The 21,766-nt window shown below is 48.2% G+C and overlaps 1 protein-coding gene and 1 long non-coding RNA gene across 2 annotated transcripts; both read right to left on the reverse strand.

Annotated features, from left to right (window-relative positions):
• Positions 1-625: 625 nt before the first annotated feature.
• LOC144146063 (uncharacterized) lies at positions 626-11,638 on the reverse strand. Its single transcript, XR_013317651.1, has 3 exons — positions 11,253-11,638; positions 10,384-10,521; positions 626-3,338 (listed from the first exon to the last, which is right to left on the reverse strand). It is a non-coding gene; the product is annotated as an uncharacterized LOC144146063 (long non-coding RNA).
• A 4,910-nt stretch (positions 11,639-16,548) lies between these two features.
• Positions 16,549-18,660, reverse strand: LOC144146064 (uncharacterized). Its single transcript, XM_077677991.1, has 4 exons — positions 18,325-18,660; positions 17,951-18,164; positions 17,198-17,294; positions 16,549-17,127 (listed from the first exon to the last, which is right to left on the reverse strand). Exons 1-4 carry the CDS (start codon positions 18,362-18,364, stop codon positions 16,933-16,935), a joined length of 546 nt encoding a protein of 181 aa, XP_077534117.1. The 5' UTR covers positions 18,365-18,660; the 3' UTR covers positions 16,549-16,932.
• Between the last annotated feature and the right edge of the window lie 3,106 nt (positions 18,661-21,766).

The following is a 21,766-nucleotide window of genomic DNA, read 5'->3' on the forward strand; positions in this document are numbered from 1 at the left end:
AGGCATTTTTTTTGTTCTACCTTAACCAATGCTTTGGACTTTGGCGAAATGTTTTGTACGGGTTAAACTGCACAATGCAATTGCAAATAAGAATTGAACAAACGTCTGTTGTGTCCATTCAAGAATCCAGTGCTTGCCTAATATCGAAAATTGCATCCAGCAATCGATTCAAGAAATGTACTTGCATGTCCAAGAGACAAGCTCAAATAAAAAGTTACCCTACTTCAACTGCATTCCTTGCATATTTATTTATTTGAAAATATTTAGCACGAAAACAACAGAATGGTACAAACACGCAGTGCTGTCACTTTTCGTGCTCTCTCTCTCGTGCTGTGTTGTTTTTCCACGGTTTATTAATTTTAAAAATATGCCACATTTGCTATTTTAGTTGGTTTTATTTGTTTTGATGTTATGCTGTGTTGCTAAGGAAACTTTGTAAATTTCACCTCCAAGAAAAAATAAGAATACATAGCATTTGTAAGTGTATGCTTCTTGATGGATAGCAACTCTCACTATTAGAAAGTGAAGCCAAGAAAACACCAAAGTCATCACAAACACTGAAGAATGTTTATTGACATGGCATCACATCACTTGCTGGACAAGCAACAAGGCATCATAATGCTGCTCACACAAGAGTGCGAAGCATGCTCCATGGCTAAAACCACTTGTAAAAATACAAGCAGGCGCTTATCTGCCCCAAGGTGACCCTGAATGAAAATGTGACATGCGCAACACTGGAAATCAACAAAAGTTATTGGGTCAGGCATAAGTGAAAAGTGCGGGCAAAAGTCGAGGGCACTTTCATGTGTTGGATGACGAGACTGCTGGCACAAGACAGGAAGGATCGAAGGGTGCTAACTCAGTATTGTACGGTTACAAATACGTGCACATTGCTACTCACTGGACCAAAAGTGCTTGAAGACCCTGATTTTAAAGCAAAACTTTCTATGTCTCACCAGTGGAATATGCCATGCCAAAAAGGCATTGCAGAAAAGCCAACTTTCTCTGACAATGATAATGATCGTGGGTAAAGAAGTGCAGAAAAAAAAACGCTTCCTGCAGTCAGAAACAAATCAGGACCCTCGCGGTGTGAAACCAACATCTATTCCGTGACACCATTGCAACATGGTCGAAGTAGTTTGAATCTGGATAGCGGTGCATCGAGATGCAAAATTAGACAAAAATGGTGCACCTCACATTCTAATGACGACGACAGTTTGAACGCGAAGCTTTCGTCCAGCAAAATCAAGTGGCGAAGTTTCAAAGCCACTGCGATCAAAAGTCCAAACAGCATGCAAGTAAGTGATAGCTCAAACAGGCAACGTCCAAGCTCAGATGACAATCAAGCAAGGAATCCCTCGTGAGAAAACTGAGTTAAACTGAAAGACAATTTCTCCTAGACACCCTTCCCACTAACTTGCAACCAAATTCCTTAAATGATCTCTTGCGTCCCTCCTACCCACCTAATTTAGCGGAGGCAGTGTGGGACACACTCCTGCATTTCATATACCGACCCACTATTTTTCTCTTGCTATTTCCCACCCATACCCGTCGTGAACTTTAACTAATCGCTACTTCTAAGGGGGCCTGATGCACTAGCAAGAGGCCCCGGGTGTTTTTTTTACATTTCAATAAACGTTAAAAAAAAAGCCATTATTGTCGTAAGACAAAAGCGTGCACGTTTTTTTTCCTTGCAGTCACAGCAACTAATGAACACATGACAGAACAAGTAACAGAGAGCAATGATGAAACTGACAACCACAGATTTGCACATAACTGTGGAGAGGAACTCTCTGGATAGGAGACTGAGCAATAGAAGAGCACAGCAGCTGCGGCTGAACCTTCCCACGCAGCTGAACAGAGACGAAGAATACGGCAAATGGACAAAAGTAAGGGTTGGGAGTCTTAGTAGCCACTGTACTTTCTTATCAACCAGGCGTGTGGCTGGATGGTATAGATGAACAGCAACGTGGGAGCTAGAGGACTGCTTGCTGGCGACACTACTACCACCCAGTAGCCTGTACTCCACAGTACACAGTAGGAGGAAACAAACTGGAAGTGGGACTGCGAATTGCCATGATGTTACAAATGAAAAAAGTGCTGCGTGGCTGTCACAAGTCAAGGTCAATCACCCTTAAGGGGAAGTGCAAAAACCCCTTAGAGAGAGGATGAAGACATGACATTTGAATCTAGTGGCTAAAAATGAACCATTCATGTAGCACCCCACCGTAAAAGGGGATTGATCTTCACTCATTTCCTGAAATAAAGTTTAAAAGAAGTTCATCCAGGGCAGTTGCCACCAGCACCCTAGAGTAGTATGGTGGAAACACACCACAATCTTTGCTTTTGGGAGGTCTTTTACCGGGCTGTCTACCAAAAAACTTAAATTCTTTTTTTCTAAGTGGGCACCCTGGTCTTAAACAAAAAAAACATGGTTTTTACAGTTAGGACGATAAAAATTGGGTGATGCATGTGGTTTTTCATTGAAATTGTAGATATGAAGTTTGTTTCTGTGTAAAACAACTACATTCAACTTTATTTGGCTTTTATGTTTGATTTTTTGACAGCCTTTATAAAAAAACTGCTGGAGGGGCGCAGCTGAACAAGGTACCGGTGAACTGTGCACAAATCAAGGACTGACTGCCATAAGACTAACATTATCATTATATATGGTCTGTAGCAGAAGTGACAGCTGTTTGAAGTTTGGGCCTGGACGGCACCACCAGTTTTCCTGGTTCCCATTTTCTAGGCCCAAACTTCACATGGCTGTAACTTCTGCTACAGACCATATATAATGATAATGTTAGTCTTATGGCAGTCAGTCCTTGATTTGTGCACAGTTCTGGCTTTCTGGCCAGCTCCAGCCTCGAAGGTCAGCTGTGCCTGATCAAAAGGACTGTCAACGCGGCTTGAGCTCAAGGCATCCTGGAATGAGGACACCTCTCTGAAGCATTTTGCGCATTTAATTAAAGTTTATTCTCACTCTCTCTCTTGCGACTTGAGTCAAAGTCCAAAATCTAAACTGCTTCGACCGTATCAGAAGGGCGCAGTCTGACAGACAATGGTTTCATAATGCAAGGGACACTGGTTCCATTATGACCATGGAAAGCGTTTTTTCTTGAGGTGCATGTGCTTTCGCTTATCATCCTCATCGCTTTGTGAAACTCACTGTGTAAAGTTAGCTTTCCTGCAGTGCATTATGTAGCCACATTGAATGCAATCAGTGAGGCCCTGAAAGCTTCACTTTAACAACAGGAGTTACGTGCTCGTCAAGACCCTCGTCTCACAGCAAACTTCTCTTCACCAGCAGGCACAGGCTAGAGCCCAGTCAGCAGGTGCTGCAAAGACATGATGAGAGTATTTAAGCACGAACCTCAAAATGGAAAGGAGGCGGAGCAAAGAGCAAGAAAAATGCATCAGGAGGAGACTGCAAGCTCTGGGATGAGCAAGCTAGGTGTGGTGCTGTCAGGACACTGATGTCGCAACCCAAGCCTGGGAACAAGCGGAGCAATAGCGCAGTTGTTCCAGCCTCCTCTGGAACAGTGATTCAGCTTCTCATAACTACCATCTTAGCCACCATGACTGCTCTAAAAAATTTGTCACAATAGCAGTGAACCTTTCAGAAATACTGGACTGCAACCCAATAGATGGTATTCACTGAAAATTTCAGAGGGAGATTTCTTCACCCGACAACACTGGAAACCACCACGTCTGTGCCTGCGCATTGTGCCCACACCTCGCAGAAAAAAAGAAAACCTCGGTGCATATCGTCTGCACCACTTCAGCCCGATTGTCGGCCTTAGTATTAAGAGAAGACCTATTAATTGCACTCAAATTACGTGGTGGTGCTCTCCTTGCCCTCAAGAACTTTGCATCACTGTAGAATGAAACTGCGGCTATGAACGAAAGTGACACGGCATGCCAGAGGCAACGCTGCAGTCGCCTGCGACTACCGATGTTGACACAAGTGTCGTTTAATGCACAGTTGAAAACCAAAACCAAATATTGCTTTCGAAGAAATGCTTTATGCACACGCCAATTTATAGTTATATTCTATATTTATATTAAATGAAGCCAGTGCACGTGATGCCATCTCCCGAGTTGTGCCATGCTTGCACCGCTCACCCCCTTGCTGGTAGCCATGTGCTCGTACCGTGGTCAACCTCAAGTCTTCACCCCTTTCCTTTGAAATCCTATGTGTGCACGCACAACTCACCACATGCTGTCGAAAAAGAAGAAATAAAAACGTGCATCACTAGAAAGCATAGCTGCTACCCCAGCAACAAGTGGAGGGGGCACCCTTTTGTTTGTTTTGCCCGAGACGACTGTCCAGAATGGCGGATTACCAGCCCGCGCATGTGCAGATTGCTAATAGAAAAAGGTCCATTACCGCAATCTCATGGAGTCCGACGTATCACAGACGCTGCGGCACATACATGGCGGCGCACACACAGGGTCGCCCACTTGTGGGCCACACCAGTGAATACAACCTATGAAGTGCTATACCCACCACCGATATAGCATCATCTAGCTGCAGTCAGAAACACTTTTTTATATGTTTACACGTACTTTCAAGCGTTCGGAGGGTCAAAATGGCTGCTTGTCACTGCTTCTGACCGATCATCCATGGGTCGATCCCACCAATCTGGCTGCCACAAATCACAGTAATAACGCGGAAGTCTTCAATTGTGGGCCGGACTGACACACACGATTCGCGCCAGGGCTGTCAAACAGGCGTGGCAACTTTCTGATCGCGGCGTTAACACGCCACAGTGGTTCGAACACTTGCCCAGTATGAAGGTAGCTATTTCTGTCGTCGTTGGTTTGTCGCATAATGCATGCTTTACTGATGTTTAAGTGCAAGACCTGGCAAGCTTCTCTAGCTCGCCCAGAATTTCTCGATACGCAACTCTGAGCTGACGTGTGAGCACGTCTGTTTGTCGTGTGGTTCCTTGTTAATGAGCCAGACCATGCAACTGAACGGTGCGAATGCAGATTTGATGCTTTCAGCGCATTTCACTCCTTTCTTCGATCAACAAGAGAGAAACTGTCAGTAATGCTCGTAGAAAGACGGGGCGAGTCAGAAATGCTGCTTGGACACTTCCTAGTACCATATAAATAGTGTACTTAATCTTACCGAGAGCCAAAGCATCATTTTAGGTTGTAGTGAAACAGACCAGAAAACACCCCTGCCCTTTTTCTTGACCTTTCTCTTTGAAGCACTCCTTTGTTTATGTATTGAAAACCAATTTGTGCAGCGGCACACTTCATTAGTTATTTGTGTATATGGCTAATTTTTTACATTTTAACATTTATATGTTCTCATTGTAGTATGATACTAATCTTGATCAGTGCATTTTTGAAGCAGAGGTGGTTTTCTTCAGGTGGCAGTTCCTTTTCTCTACAAAAAAGGGCTTGCTGTAAACAGGATCAAACAACAAAAAAGGAAATCTGTTTTAAGTGAGGAAAAAGGTTCACGTCAATTTATAGGGCTGAGACAAAGATTATGGCAGTCACTACACGTGCTGCGGTTCCCGTAGGGCTAACAAGCGATTTGCAAAAAACTGGACACTTCCCATGGTGCGGAAACCGAAGATGTACTCCTGCAATTAAAACACAGAATTATCGCTGCCCCTTCAAAGGTAGATAATTGAGCCATTTTGGCACTTGATCTTTAGAAAGCTTTGATCGCGTATCACACCAGGCTATTTTGTGTAACGTTGCCACTTTCACTCCGGGTCGCCGCACATACAACTATATCCGTAACTTCCTTTCGAACCGCACGGCTGTTATTCAGCTCGGTGACCTACAATCCGACACTATCCATTTCCCAACCATTGGCACGCCTCAAGGTGCAGTATTATCCCCACTCCTATTTAACATTGCCCTAATCCACCTTCCCAGTAAGCTCGCCGCGATCCCTCGCTTACTCCACAGCATATACGCCGATAATATTACGCTGTGGACCACCAGAGGCAGCGACTTTCAAATCGAGGAGGTTCTCTAACAGGGAGCTGACTTAGTTACCGCCGCCGCGCAAGTTGGGCTTGGATGCTCACCTGAAAAATCTGAGCTTTTAATCCTCCCCGCCAAATCAACCGGCAACCCAGCCCAGACACCCACCATTATGGTCCGCATTGATGGTAGGGATGTTCGCCAAGTGGAAGTCCTGAAAATACTTGGGCTCTGCATACAGCGCAATTTCGCAAACATTAAGTACCTAGCACAGCTGAATTCTCAGGTGAATCAGACGATCGCCCTCATCCGCAGGATTGCTGCCCGCAACAAGGGGCTCAAAGAAACGGAGCGTATCCGGCTGATACAGGCATTTGGGCTCAGCCTTCTCACTTACTCCCTCCCGTATCTCTTGCCCTCGCGTACCGAACTCTCTAAAGTCAACTGCCTCATTCGAAAGACCTAAAAAACGGCGCTACAAATCCCTCAGAGCACTACCACTGCCAGACTCGAGAAACTCGGCATTTACAATACTGCGGAGGAACTCATTGAAGCCCACCTTATCGGTCAGCTAAATAGGCTCTCATCCACCCCCACCGGTCACACTCTCCTTGTTACTCTTAACCTTAAAGCCCCTATCCTCTGTGATGACAGGCTCCCGGTACCAGCCGACATTCATGGCTCCCTCACTATCCACCCTTTACCGCGCAATATCACCCTGTTTTCAACAAGCAGCGTAGGGAACTACGAGCACAAGCACTTACAGAGAAATACCCCGTCCACCCCACTACGGTTTATGTGGACGCAGCTTGCTATCGATGGCAGGATGCATACGCTGTCGCAGTAGTAATCAACCATCCCAACACTCCTCCTTTTAAATCCCTAACAGACCGCACCAACTGACCCGCTGAGGCGGAAGAGGCAGCAATAGGTGACCGGTAAAAAGCGCAAATGCTCATGGGTGCATTGTCTGCTCCCGCGGAGTTCTGTTACTTCCGGTTCGAGAGCTCTCCTGGCCTCCCATATGCCGACGGCTTTCACGTGCGCTTGTGCTTGTTGTTTATCTGTTTCCACTGAAAAAAAAAAAAACGCTCATGCATCGCACATTCAATGTGTAACAACAATGAATTCTACTAGGGGCTTCTCTGAAAGGTTAGCACTCTGTGACAAATAAACAACACGCACACACGCGCGTGAAAGCCGCCGGCGTGCGGGAGGCCAGGCGAGATCTCGAACCGGAAGTGGCTGGAGCAGACAACGTACCCATGACCCTTTGCACCTTTTACCGGTCACCTATCGCGCTAGCCCTTACACATAGGCCGCCCCCTATCACTATCATCTCAGATTCGAAAACGGCCATTCGAAATTACGCCAGAGGCATGATCTCGCCCCTGGTGCTCAAAATTCTCCTCAAAAATCCTCCTACCATACAAATAAAGCTGATCTGGACTCCGGCCCACATGGGCGTGGGGGGAAACGAGGCAGCACATAGGGCCGCTCGAGAGCTCACCGTCCAAGCAGGCCCTAGCCTCGAACCCTTTCACGGAGCCCTATCAGCTCGGGACAGTCTCTTGACCTTCCAAGACATTACGGCACATTACCGCCTCTCACGCCGCCAGCTCCCCCCCACACACCCGGATTTATCCAACAGGGAAGAACGGCTATGGCGACTGGTGCAAACCCATACCCTCCCATGTCGCTACCACCTACACCGTATTTATCCTTCCGTCTACCCCTCCACCAACTGCACGGCCTGTGGAGCAGTGGAAACACTGGACCATCTTCTTTGGAACTGTCCCCACAACCCCTATCCTCTCTTAGCAGACGGTGGGCACTGGGCTGAGGCACTGGGCAGGTCCGACCTGTCTACCCAGCGGGTGGTCACGGCGAGGGCTGCTGCGGACACCGGTACGCCGGTCACCACGTCCCCTAAGGGGCCTTTAAAGGCTCAATAAAATGTTTGTCCTCCTCCTCCCATGGTGCGGTCACATGCGGTTTTGCACAGATGGCATCTGGCCCCATTTTGTCTGACTGGCAATGAAAACTGCCTGCTTCAAAATAACTAAGACATTTTTTAGCCACATTTATATTCAGGCAGAAAGTGTTGTGCAGCCATTGCATGTAATGTTGCCTAGTATGAAAAATTGTGCTCAATAGGTTTCTGAGGAAAGCTGGTTTCGAGAATTGCATTGTGCCATAGGACAAAACAAAATTAACTATAAATGAAAAACAACACAACAAAAGTCCTGAGTTTTGCCATGCATATTTTTGTGCTCCTTTTCTATCATGTTTACAACCAACATGACCATACTGTTAATTACATTGCACCTTTGGTCTCATAGGTCACCCAGAAAGGAAAACAACTGAAGTCGAGGAAGTAGTGTAAGGAAAATTCACTTTATATTGTAAAACAACAACAGTATTAATGTATTCTTGAAAGCGTAAGAAACAACAGCCTCGCCTGGACCTTTTGCAAATGTAAAATAGTTTCTTCTTGTCTTCTTTTTATTTTATGGTGAAGGAATGGGGCTGCTTCTTTTCCTGCAGCTTGTTAAGTTGGCCAATTTTTATGTGATCAGGTATCTAAGCATTCAGGAGTAGACGTGTCCTGATCAGGTATATCTTGAGTCCAACTGAGTAAAGCGTATTCTGATTTTTATCATGCTAAGGGTCATATTCCGAATGCTCCCCATGAGCACAAACGAGTTGCAGTGAATGAATGAAGATAGCACGGAATTCTTTTATCAACACGTAAATGCCTAAGACTAGTTCACATACTTGAGCAAATCACAAGCACGGCATAAACTTAATGCGGTTGCCCAGCAGTTGGGCAACACGCCACTATTTAAACTAAATGCATATGCTACTCGATAGTTTCCCTCCAGCTTAGAGACTGCCTTTTCCATGTATTTTCTAGTTCATAAATATACCATAGAATGCTTGGCTGCAGCAGCTCTCATAAATTACAAAAGGACAAGAATAAGATGGGCATTGCTTCCACAGATGATCCCTTTGTATCATTCCTGACATGAAATAGCCAAGTGAATCTTTGGACCTTGGTAACAAACTGTTTCAAAGCACAGTGCAAACCGTGATGAACAAACAGCATTGCGTCAGGTGCATAGCCTGCGACACTGTGCAGCTGAAAAAAATATCTATGTCTTTCTGCTTCATTTTCCTGTGTCTACATATGCAAAGTGCCTTTATTAACAATAAAAGCAGGGCGGTAGGAGGGGTGTAAAACGTTTAAAGAGCTTACTGCAAAATAATGTGACACGCTTTTTTTAAACATTATGTATGAGCTGCCTCACGTAAGAGGCATTTCTTACAACATTCTTAGCCCTGTATGGCTTTCTCACACAGCTTAGATGTCGTGCGAAAAAGGCAACTTAGTCTAACAGCTCAAGGCGAGGTAGGTGCACCTTCTCCCGTTTGCACTCAAGAGTTTACATGAGAAGGCATTAAGTAATTGCATCATAATCGAGTAAACTGAGGTCACTTCGCACTATGAGGCACAGGGCAGTGTGGTAGACCTCTCGCTCAAGGATCTTTAGCGTAAACCAAGACATTGTGTACAGAAGGTTATTTTTTTTGGCTTTATAAATTCAATGCAGCCCCGGCAGCCAAGAATTGAACCCAAGACATTGTACATCCCTGCAGCCATAGGAAACCATGTGAGATCTGAGCAATCTGGCACCTGAGAAATCTCATTACGATGAATAAAGCTACCGTGCGATATTACTTAGTGTTTACAAAAACCAAGGATAGACAGCATAGGGGCACTAGATACATCCCTGCTTACACAAAACTCAAAAGTAAAATTAAGAAATATATATATATATGACGCGGCCATCCGAGGCACGGTATATCTATGGTGTTGACTAACACCATGTACTGTGCCCTGGCCGACCACGTAATTTGTGTTCCTGCCTCCACTGGAAGCTGGAAAGCACTGTAAACGGCCCTGTGGTCAGCCATAACCCATTACACGCCCAAGACTACAGTGCAAACTTTGTCGTGACGGAAACCACGTACGGTGCTGTTTGCACGAAGGTCACGCCAGCCCACCTCATAGATTGTGCTATATCGGTAGTGCATATAACAATTTCTGGTGGGACTTCACTAGGTGGCACATATAGCATCATCCATAAATTTTCAACAGTAAAAAAATGAAGGTAGTAATTAAGCAGTGCATGAGCTATCCCTACCTCTTCATTGTTTCACTAGCTACTGAAAGACTTGTATTTGAAAATGTCAGGCTGGAATGGATGCATAGACCAGGTTGGTTTTTTGACATTGGCATAAATAACTAAACTTGATTTTTAGTACACACGCTGCTGTCTTCATGGCTATCAACTACCGTGTTACTGTAAACCCTCGCTTGAAATGTACACACTGGTAGAACGCACTGGTGGATCTAAAGTATACCATCAAATAGAAGCCAGGAAAAGTCGGGAACCCTTTTGGTTGTGACAAGTGGCCTGCACTAGAATTGCAGTTCCCACTAGAATGGCAGGATGAGTGCTGCAGGCAGGCTAGGGGCACTGTGACTGCAGTCAGGAGATGCTGCAAGAGAAAGAAATGGAACATGAGGAATGAAGCACCGTTGAGGCAGCAGTAATAAACAATCTAGGATGACTAAAAAAAGGGCAAACGAAAGCGAAGACCACACAAGCAGTGCTCTTGCCCGCCCTGCGTTATCAGGGTCGTTCCCGCTGAATTTCCATCGGTTATTGAACGCCGATTGGCCCCACTATTAAAGATGAAAACACATAACGACGTAAGCATTCCTTGGCAGGCACTCCTGGCAGCAAAAGTGCTGGATGCAGCAACGAGTGCAACAGGCTAAAGTAGCGTGTTACAACGCCCTCACGAACCACACGCACACACGAAAACCTTGCCAACAGGGACCTGTCACGCTCCTAACTTCACCAACAGATCGTACTGCAAGTTCATTTTCGTTACAATATTAAGATCGGTTAGCACAAGGCACGTTGTCTAGAAAAAGCGTCGAGGAAAACAAGTGATGTTAATGACGCCACATTAAAGAGACAAGGAAACGTCATGGGCGAGACGGGTTTGCAATGCGAGCGAGTTTCCGCGCCGTGCAACAAACTGTCAACAGCTCGCGATCGCCGACAGACGCGAACGAGCAGCATAAACAGCGACAATAATGCAAGACGGGGAGAACGCGCAAGAATTTCGTAAACGTCGCTAATATAACTGCCGCGAGCAGAAAGCAAGCTTTGCAGTAGGAGATATGCGAAGTGATTGCAAACCCGCCAAAAAACACTCACCTGGTCGGCCGATGGTGGACAGTTGAACGCCCACAGATAACTGCAAAGCTGTAGTGCCAGAAGACGCTGGAGCTGTTGAACGACGACTGACAGGGCGACAACCATCGCCAGTTTATGAATTCTTGCGTCGACCGCATAAGTCGAACGCGACTACTTGAATCGCTGCGGCACGTACGCCGTGTAGGCAGCAAATGTAAACATACCACAGAACAGGGAGGATTTTAGAGAAGCAAAGGTCTAGCTTTGCCTGTAGTGCCAGAAAAAGCGTAGTGGCGGCGTCGTGAACTACCCAGTACGCCCGCTTGATGGCGCTGTAAACACGGCTTTGTAAACATGGCGGATGCTTTTTGCACAGGCCGCTTGAGCTCCTTAAAAACATGGCTGCCCTCGCACGGCGGCCGCCGGCTCGCTGCTCCACGGCCGGACTCGACCTGGGGCGGTATTCCCGTGTTTTGTCCCTTTTGTGTCCCTTTCAAAAATATCCCTTTTGGGCGAGCCCTGATTGGCTAAAAGCGAACACCCGGATGTGACGCCATGCAAGCACGGCGGAGCTATGAGCCGTGGCTAGCCACCTTACCGTGGCTACTCGGAGCAGACGATCCGGAGCAGACGATTTTTCGTCGCCTAATTGTTGGTTCGCTCGCGGAACAATAAACACATAAAAGATACTCTGATACGGTTTGAGTTCTTTAAAATGCGTTTCCAAGAACAGTTACGGTATTTGAATCAAAGGCCACTGCTTAACCGGAAGTACGTCACGATGAAAGGGACGCAAAAGGGACGTTTTCAAAAGGGACAGTTACGAGAATACCGCCCCTGTTCTGTGACTCGACTCTCCTCCTCCCGCGCGCGAAAGGGGCGTCGAGTCCGGCCGTGGCTGCTCCTGCTGGCACGCTGGTCGCGTGTTTACTTGCGCCGCGCTAGTGAAGTGATGTTACGCCAGGTGACCAGATGGCCTCGACTGGCACAGACCACAGTGAGCAGCAAGTGAGAACAAATCGTTTATTGACATCCGCAAGTTTACAGAGGCCAGGACATCATTTCATTTCGATCGCTGCAATTGTACGTCGCTTTCGTGACAACATTTTTTTTTTGCCATAACAACTCGTTCACTTGCGCTAAGATTTCGAACGAAGGGCACAAATGAAGTATTGACGGCGACAACGGTTTCCTTTGCACCGTCTTTCTAGCGGAGTGCATAACACTCACCTTCTGTTGGAAGAATCGAATATTCTGGCCTCGACAGCTGCCTTCCGATGCGGAATTTCCCACATTTGTCATTCCACAAGCACTCAATTCCCGTGTTTTGCCAGTCCTCTCAACAACTGATGGACGCAAAAGCACATAACAGCAATAACAGTCACGAAACCGGTGCTCCGCGCACATTGAAACGGTCGGCCGTTGCAGCGGTTTCAATTTGAATTGGCGGCTTTGTGGTTGCGAATTCAGAAACGAGGTGGTGCACCAGTCGTCTGTTCGTAAAAAGTTGCGTACATTTTTGCTCAACGGATGTTTGATGCGGAACTTGTTAATAGTATTTTTAAATAACACATTGTAAGTGAACTGTGTGGGCTCTTTGAGTCACGGAATGAATGTTTTGTATTCTATACCAAAAGTAACATTTTGCCTGCGCCGTCTGGTGGGCTTGATGGTCGAAAACAGCGCTTTAGGTTGGTCACGTGGGGCGTCACGTCCAAGCTTGAGAGGCCTGAACATACCGCGCGGGAACGCTGCGAGCAAACGTGACGTCACATCCGCCTAGCGATGCTCCTCACCCGCCCAAGAGGTTGGTTAATTCCTCTCCTGAAGGGCAGGTGTATCATGTCTGTCACTATGGGTCTATTCGTTTCACCTGCACCGCGTGAACCAGTTCAGGCGGTGCCGCACTTCGCCGTTCGTTTCAGCGGTGCAGCTCGCGGCACCTGAACCGCGCCGTTCTATTCACCGGTGGTGCCGACGGGTGCAGGACGGGTTCATGGCTTTAGGTCTCTTCGATTTGGCTTGCACTGGCTGCACTAGTTCCGAAAAGTGCCGCAGCGGTGCCGGCCGGTGTCGCGCGCGTGCAGCGCCGGTTCAGGAAGTGCAGGTGCAGCCACGACACTAGCGCGCACCGGATACAACCAAAACGAGGACACAAGTGCAGCAGCAGCCGGGAGACGCGAACGTGAGCTTTGTGCATCGCGAGCATGGATCGGCTGTCAGACATGGCACTTTTCGAAGCTGCCGCGCAGCTCGCGCAGCTGCGCGACTCCGCCAGCGACGGCAGGGAGTATACGCCTCGAGCGCGGCCTGTAGGGGCGCCACTGAAATCCCCCTATCGGCCCGTTTCGAAAGCAGGCGCGGGAGTTCCCGGCCCGCTCCCCCCTGTCGCCGTTGCTTTTGGGGCTCGTTCAAGACAGCGATTTACCGTTTGTCCGCGTTCGAAATACCGATTAACGTGGAGCAGGCACTCTGTTCGCAAGCGTGGTGTGTTCACGAGAGAATAAACGTTTATGACGCGCTCTTAGTGATATCTATATGAGCGCCGGCGTGTGTCACAGGCCGGCGTCCCGAAGCCAGCATTCGCATGCAGCTGATTGCAATTCCGCTGCCCTGAAATTTAGTGGCAGTGTCTCCGTAAGCAGTGTTTCCTCCGATGGTCATGTTGCGGCCATACACACTATGATGTAAATCGACTTTGTGCACTTACAAAATCCAGCGGAGCACTCATACCTGACAGCACGCAAGTTACGCCTGCCAATATCACATATCAGATATTGATCAGTACCATGAACACGCCAGTGCGGCATAAATTTCACAAACATTGTACCAAAGAAGTACGATGAATAATGCAAAATTACACTCCGGAGTCAGCACACGACGACAAATGTAATGCTGGGTCGTCTTGTCCCGAGGTGAGCGCTCGCAAAGATTCATCTGTTACATTTATCCTCCACGAGAAGCGCGAAGATGGGCTTATAGAGCAATCCGCGTCCGCGACCAAACTCTTCTTCGAAACATCGTCATATGACACAGGGAGACTGCAGAATCTAGCAAAAACCGAAATCAGATACCCTTATCAGATACGACACTCTTCCAACAAGGCCGTGTGTACAAGATTTCGGCGCACGTTAAGGATCTCCAGGAGGTCAAAATTAATCCGGAGCCCTCCACTACGGCGTGCCTCATCGTTTCCGTTGCGTCGGCGCGTTAAACCCTGCAATCAATCAATCAACTCTTCCAACGACACCTCGTATCGCTTGTGAACTGCCTACCCTGTATTCTTCAAAAAATGCGTCCGCCGAGTTATCAGCGGTTCGCTGAAGGCGAAAAACAAACGAAAAGTGAACACGCAGCTTGTGTGTGTGATTACTAAAACGTTCATTCGTTGATTTCGCTCCGCATTTGTAAACAACGATAGTTGAGCGTCCTCCTCCTCACCCATCCCCCCCCCCCCCCCCCCCCATGTCTAGCGAAATATCGGTGCATGCATTTCGCATCTAGTTGGTCTGGTGAATACTACCTTGCTCAAACAAACGTTTTTAGCATTTCAGAAGCTGCACTCGGTTTTTTTTTTATTCCCGTACGACTATTCTATTTATTCCTGACTTGCACACCTTTCATTTTCCCGTGGTTTCATTAACATATACCTTGGTTCTTTACTATAAGGCATGAGTGGGCACATATCTGACAATGCCCAGCCTTTGAGTGTACTTAACATTTTCGCTTGGCTTATATTCCCATAAAAGGCACAACTTTTTGTCAGCTATTGGGTTATCACCACCCCGAAACATATTTTTCTACGACGTACATATTCGAAGCAAAGCCGCATTTGTTGTCTGCGCTGCAAAACGAACCAACCTCTTACAGTGCCAATATCAGGTCTAAACGAGGCGACAATAAATAGAATTCACTTGTGCTGACGTGTTCGAAGGTGACAGCGGTGATATGCTGCTGCCGTCGCCGACGCCCGCAAGAGCGGCCAAGATGCGCGCAGAACCGCCTCCCCGGGTAGCTCTTGTTGACGTTAGAGCGCTCTACCACGGCCGCTGGATGAAAAGCTGTTTTTTTTAAGTGCCCTAAACGTGCAGTTAGCTTACAGACGTCGCCATAACAAGTTGCTTAGTGCGCGGAAAGGCAAAGAGAAGCGAAAGAGAACCAAAACACTGCATCACTACCTATCAGCCACGCAGCGCTAATCCCGCAAACGCCGCGGAGAAGCGGCGGCAGGCGGCGCAGCGATCGCGAATCTCGAGGCGTATAGTGATCCGTGCAGTGACTCTGACGACGAGTTCGCCACCGTGTGCATTTCCGTGGCGTGCGCGTTGGTACGCGAAGACGCCAATCGTGCGTCTGGCTACGAGCGTGTTGTCAGCAGATACAACGAACAAGAATTCAAGAGGCTGTTCAGGCTGTCGAGGGAGACGTTTGATTGCCTGAGCTCAAGGTTCAGCGCTTCGGCCTACTATCCGAGCGCAGTGCAAGGCCGGCAACAAATATCACCTCAGAGTACGTGCCTCATTGCGCTTGTGTACATACATCGGCTCGCAAGTGTCGATGTACGCGATCGGAGACAAGTTCAACGTGACGGAGTCGTCGGTGCATGCCTGTGTCACAGGGGTCATTCACTTCCTCCAGCGCTGAAGTCATCGGCTGGCCAAGTAGCGTGGAGGAAGTGACGCGCATCAAGGCCGGGTTTCTAGCCAAGAGCGGTGGAAAGGGCCTTCGAAATGCCATTGGCTGCATCGACGGGTCGCATATCGAAATACCGACGCCAAGTGAATCGGCCAAGTCGTATTTCAACCGCAAGAAGTGGCCTTCTATCATCTTGCAAGGCATCTGCGACGATAGAAACAAGTTCCGAAACGTTTTCATCGGGTTCCCGGGCTCGGCGCGCGACGCCCGCGTCCTGAGGGAGCCCCTTCTTCGAACGCGCAGCCGTCGAGTGCGGGGAAAGCTACATTCTTTGGGACAGCGCGTACCCCTTGATGCCGTGGCTCATGACCCCATTCAGGGACAACGGGTGCACATTTCCCACGTGGAAAAGTAACTTTAATAGGCGACATAGCCAGCAGAGTGGCCATTGAGAACGCCTTCAGCCTCCTGAAACAGCGTTTTAGGAGGCTGTACTTTGTAGACGTCAGAACTGTTGAGCAGTCCTGCTGCATTGTAATGGCTGCGTGCGTTCTGCACAACTTCTGCAACGACGACAGACTTCCTGCAGGAGCTGACGTCATTGCACCGTGATGATGATGTGGGCAACGACGCCTCCGAAGGGGACTTCGACTGCAACCAACGAGGCTACGCTCAGGCTTTGAGATTGCATTGCTAAAGAGCAGTGCTAATTGTGGACACCCTTGCCCTGCCAACGCTAAGTCGACATGAAAGTGCCTTGTGTTACCACATATCCAACATCACGGAAACTGCTATGTTGTTGAACTGCATCCACTGTGAAAGGCTGGGAACTATCTGAAAAAGGGTGGTGTTCACGTCATGTGCAAAGAGAACATTTGCATGAAAACAGAGTTGGCACTGCTAGAACAAACATTTGCATGAAATTAAAAAGTGTGCAGTCCTGACACGCCGTCTTTATTGTTTGTTTCACTTGTCCTTTGTCGCAAGCAAATCTATGAGGCGGTCGAATCTCTGCATTCACTCCTCGTGGCGCTTTGCCTTCGCCTCTTGCCACTGCTGGCGGGCTTTATGGCCTTTTCCCTGGCCTCCTCTTGCTTCGCTTTGGCCTCCCCCATCTTTTGGAGCGTCTCCAAGAGGGGACCAAGCTGCGACCTGCTATGCCGCACTCTCTTCGGTACAGGGCCCCCCTTGTTGTGCACCGACAAGTCCTCAGGAGGTCCATCTCCTCCACCCTCAAGGTCCTTCGGCTGCAGTGCTGGCCCTGGTGAAGTTGTGGATAAACGTCACGCCAACAGACAGCACTTTGCTTACACAATGCAATTTTCACTTACCCTGGGTGGGTTCCCTCCTGGTAGGATTGCCTTCCCAGGCTCCAAAAGGATCCTTGGGTTTATGCTATGTTCCTTCTCTAGAACTGCGGCAAGCTCCCTGTAAGAACATTTCAATGGTTAAACAGGTTCATGGTGTCTCGAGGTAACTCGGGGTATGAGGGATGCCAGAACTGTTGAATAGTTCAATAAATAATTCCAACTTACTCCTCGTGTGCGCAACTTGTGGGGGCACGGCCAGTGGAAGTGTTGAAGTGTTATTTTTTTTTGCCTTATATGATCGGTACAAACTCTTCCATTTATTTTCCACTTGGGTGGCCGTCATATTGCATAGGAACTCCTTGTTAATGAGCTCGGTTATTTTAATCCAGAGCTGTTTTTTTGTCCTAAACACAAAAGAAAAGCACAGCTGAAGTAATGTATGGGTAAAGTAAAGTAACACTTGACTGACACGAGTCGCATGCTAGGGGTGCACAACGTTTTATCTATAACTTAGTAAACATGCGCTGCTATTAAGTGCCGTTCTATCGGGATATTTGTATTTCAGCTGTCACATATTTGAAGCACTCGAAGCAGGAGGAAAAGATGTGTGAACGTTAGCATTCTGTGAATAATTTTAAATTGCTTGGAACTAGAAATTCGAGCGACAATGCCAGCGCCCCTGTACAGTTCATTAGCAGCTACTGCGTTCAGAGATTAGCGCGGGGAGAAATTATGGCATCCTGAATGTAATTCTGCACACAAAGGATAACATACCAGAGTGTTCTGGTCTTTCCCACCAAGTCCTTGAGCGCGGTGTACTGGGCGATGTAGAACTTCGTTTTCCGGGCGCTCCACGGTTCCCCCTCATTTTCAGCCAGTGCGGCTGCACCATCATCGCCGTCACTGCAGGCGGAAGTCGGCAGTAGCGCCGGAGGGGGCAAATTCTCATCGCCGGCTGCCGTGAACCGCAACGTTACGTGCTGCCCGTCTGCAAAAGTACACACCAGCATGTATAAAGTCGGCACAGCCTTTGAGAAATCACAAACTGCGACCCAAAGCAACGCGACGAGGCCGACATGGCTACGACCAAAAATAAAACCGCTCTTGAACGCTACACGTGTTTATCGCCGGCATGCAACAACGCTTACCGGACGCCTCGTACAGGTAGCAGCCGCTGTCGCCCTGCATGGGTGACCCGTCCGGGCTGTGAAGGAGGTACAAGTCCTTCTCCACGCCGTCAAACGACGCGCAGCGTCGTCTGCTACGCGTTGGGCGGCCCGTACGCCATGCTGCACTATTCCGGCACCTCCTTTTCGGCGAGTGCACGGCGACCGAGAACTAGTGCCGAGGTGGGCCTGCACTGTACCTGCACCTTGGCAAAACGAGGAAGGAAGTGCAGAGGGCGCGCGCGGCACCGGCAAAACGAGGACGACGGTGCTGCACCCCTTGAACTGGTGCAGCTAGTGCAGCCAAATCGAAGAGACCTTTTGCCTGCACTCCCTGCCGAGGAGGTGCAGAAGCAGACGAAAAATGTGCAGGTCTGGTTCCGCCGATGGCGGAACCCGCTGTGAACTGGTTCAAGAGGTGCAGGTTGAATCGAATAGACCCCTATTCGATTCAGCCTGCACCTCTTGAACCAGTTCACAGCGGTGCAAAGTGGGTTCCGCCATCGGCGGAACCAGCCCTGCACTTTTTTCGTCTGCTTCTGCACCTCCTCGGCAGGGAGTGCAGGCAAAGCCGTGAACCCGTCCTGCACCCGTCGGCACCACCGGTGAATCGAACGGCGCGGTTCAGGTGCCGCGAGCTGCACCGCTGAAACGAACGGCGAAGTGCGGCACCGCCTGAACTGGTTCACGCGGTGCAGGTGAAACGAATAGACCCCCTCTGCTGATGATGATGATTTCTATTGGTTTCCCCTTTGTATCGGGGTGATGACATGTCATCTTACCAAAAAAGACTAATATACCTATGTTTTACACTTTTGGTTCAATACTAGCGCTGCTTAGGGCAGGCACAAAAAGCTTATTAGGCACAAAATACTTTTTTTTTCTGTTACAAGTGGTAACTGTCCTAGGCAATATTCCCCTCTCTGCTTTTCGTCCACCAGCATTCTAATCTTCTTTTCGTCCCCTCGACAGTCGCATTGGCTCAGCCATAGAGTTTTATACAAATATATTGTAAGAAACTCTATGGGCTCAGCGGCGCGCTTTCCCTCTAGAGTCAGTATATTATCTCTATGCTTTCTTCCAGTTTCTTTAAGGAAGTTGCCGCTGTGCCTTATCACCGTAGCCGGATGTTTCTCCGCGCGGCGCAAGTAGGGCGTTACTGGGAATATTTTGAACACGGCGTGAACCGTTCCCGTGATTTTTTGGACTTAATATGCTTATAAACGACTCCAGTGACGACAAACAAACTGCGTGAGACAAGGCAGACGATATCACGCATTCATAGCAAACACCTTTCAAAACGCGCGCGCACTGACGTCACGGGTCCGGCTCTTTGGCGGAGTAATATTACATGAGGTCATGAGGTGGTGCCGTTGGGACGTCTGGACTCCATGCTCGGACCCTCGGACCACTCGTAAACTTCTAGTACATTCTAGTAGCACGGCCCGCCTATTAATTCGGTATCTTAAGGCCTTAAACACTTAATGTCATTTTTCGTGTACGTGTGCCACGGGTATAATTTATGAGATGGGAGATCTCGTGTCTAGAATCACTAGAATGCTTGCGCCAGAAATACCTTATGAGAACCGCAGGAAGTTAAAGGATCCAAGGTTTGTTAACAGACTGGCGAAGATCATCGACTTCGACCGCTTAGCGACGAGTTTGAGACAAAGCGGTGCTTTTACCGAAGCAATGATCAACGATATTCGGGTCAGATGATCGCTTTTCTCTACTAACTGTCTCTACGTTAAGTCTAGTAGTCTCCGTTCGGCCGTTTGCTGCTGCACGAACGTAACCGGGGCGCGCATTTCTAAAAAGAACCAGGGGTTTGTTTTCGGCTGGCCCACATAACGTTGCGGACATAACGTTGCGGGCAGCGGTTTCGAAGCTCAAGACCACACGTTTTGGTGGCCGCTCCCCCCGTTCTTGACAGGCCATTGTGTTGCTTGTTTGCGTTGCGTGGTTGGGCAAGTTTGTCACTTTAAAATGTAAATATAGTTTCCTTATGTACCGTATTTTCCGGTGTATTAGTCGCGTTTTTTTTTTTTGAAATTTTCGTTGCTGTATTTTATTCACCCGTGCGACATGTGTATGGAATAAATTGGTGCGTGGTCCGCGCTTAAAAAGGTATGCTAAGAGACAGCACGTTAAGAGACAGCTCTATTTTCTGAATGAATGAATTAAGGAGGAAGAAGGCTTTGATGGTTTTGTCTAAACGCCGTAAGTAAGTGCGTGCCATATGTGTGTATCAATAAACCGTTTTTGAGAAGTTAGTTCTGTCTAGACTTAGGACGGTAGATGCACGTGTCTAGCACTACTTACCGAGGGAGGCGTTCAGAGGTGGCGGCCGCCGCAAGCATGTACAGGGGGGTTTAAAAGAAATACAGCCTCCGTCACATTCCGCACCGTCTGGCTCCGCTGTCAGTAAACTGCGCGCATGCGTAGTTCTTTCAGGGCGTTTGAGAGTGTGGCCTACTGTTAGTGGAAATGCTTGATAAAGAAGGCACACCGGTCATTTATTTTGAGGCGTCTTCTTGTGCTCTGTCGCCGCTGAGCATACCGTTATCTACTACATTCGGGAGCCCAGCGTGCAGCATGCCGATTGCAGCTAGCATGATGCCCTTCAACGACCACCCTGCTCAGTGTCGGCGCACCGTGAAAAGGCGCCTCTAAATAAACAACCGTCTCTTTTAGAAACTCCTCCAAAGCATCCTCAGCTCCTCCGGGTGTCACGCCCATCTACTTCTTTATGAGTTATCTAGCATAATTAGGCACGATTTGCTTTAGAATTTGCCTGTTGTCTTCAGCTATGCTGCTTCCAAGGTTACAAGCCATATGGGCTAGAGTAGGTGCGCATAACAGTGGGCATGCATGTCTCGCCTAGTGATGATGTGATGAAACCAAACGGCATAAAGTTTTTTTCCGAAGAAAACAAGTAATGCAACCTTCCAGTTTTGTTTATCTTCCATCAAAAATATTCTTTTTTAATTTTTTTATTCCATACACCAGGATAACACTTGGGATCACCACCGTCAGCATAATAATTATGATCATCGTAACCCTTTTTGCAGCAACATGCAGAGTTGGAAGAACGCAACAGGCGCCTCCTCCAGCAAGTGTCCAAAGGGGAATCGCATGCTTACCAATGCTTTCTTGCCGTGCTGCAAAATAACGGCATGTTGGAAGCGTTGAGTCTGCTCGAGGGTGGGACCCCTCTGCATCAAGGGCTACCTGCAAATGCAAGATGCATCCAAGTCTGGGCGCCCGGGCCTGGCAGTGAAGCTGTTTTTAGCAACCCTCCTCAAAGCAATGGTACGTATCGGGCACCCAGGCCATCTGCTGAATGGCAGTGAGAATGTTTGGTTGCATGGCTGATTACATGCAACCTCATGAAAGTTTGGTTGCATGCAGCCTCACGGGCTGA

Source organism: Haemaphysalis longicornis, unplaced genomic scaffold (assembly GCF_048455015.1).
Source record: "Haemaphysalis longicornis isolate Haplotype H1 unplaced genomic scaffold, Haemaphysalis longicornis Haplotype H1 scaffold_7, whole genome shotgun sequence".
Lineage (NCBI taxonomy): Eukaryota > Metazoa > Arthropoda > Arachnida > Ixodida > Ixodidae > Haemaphysalis > Haemaphysalis longicornis.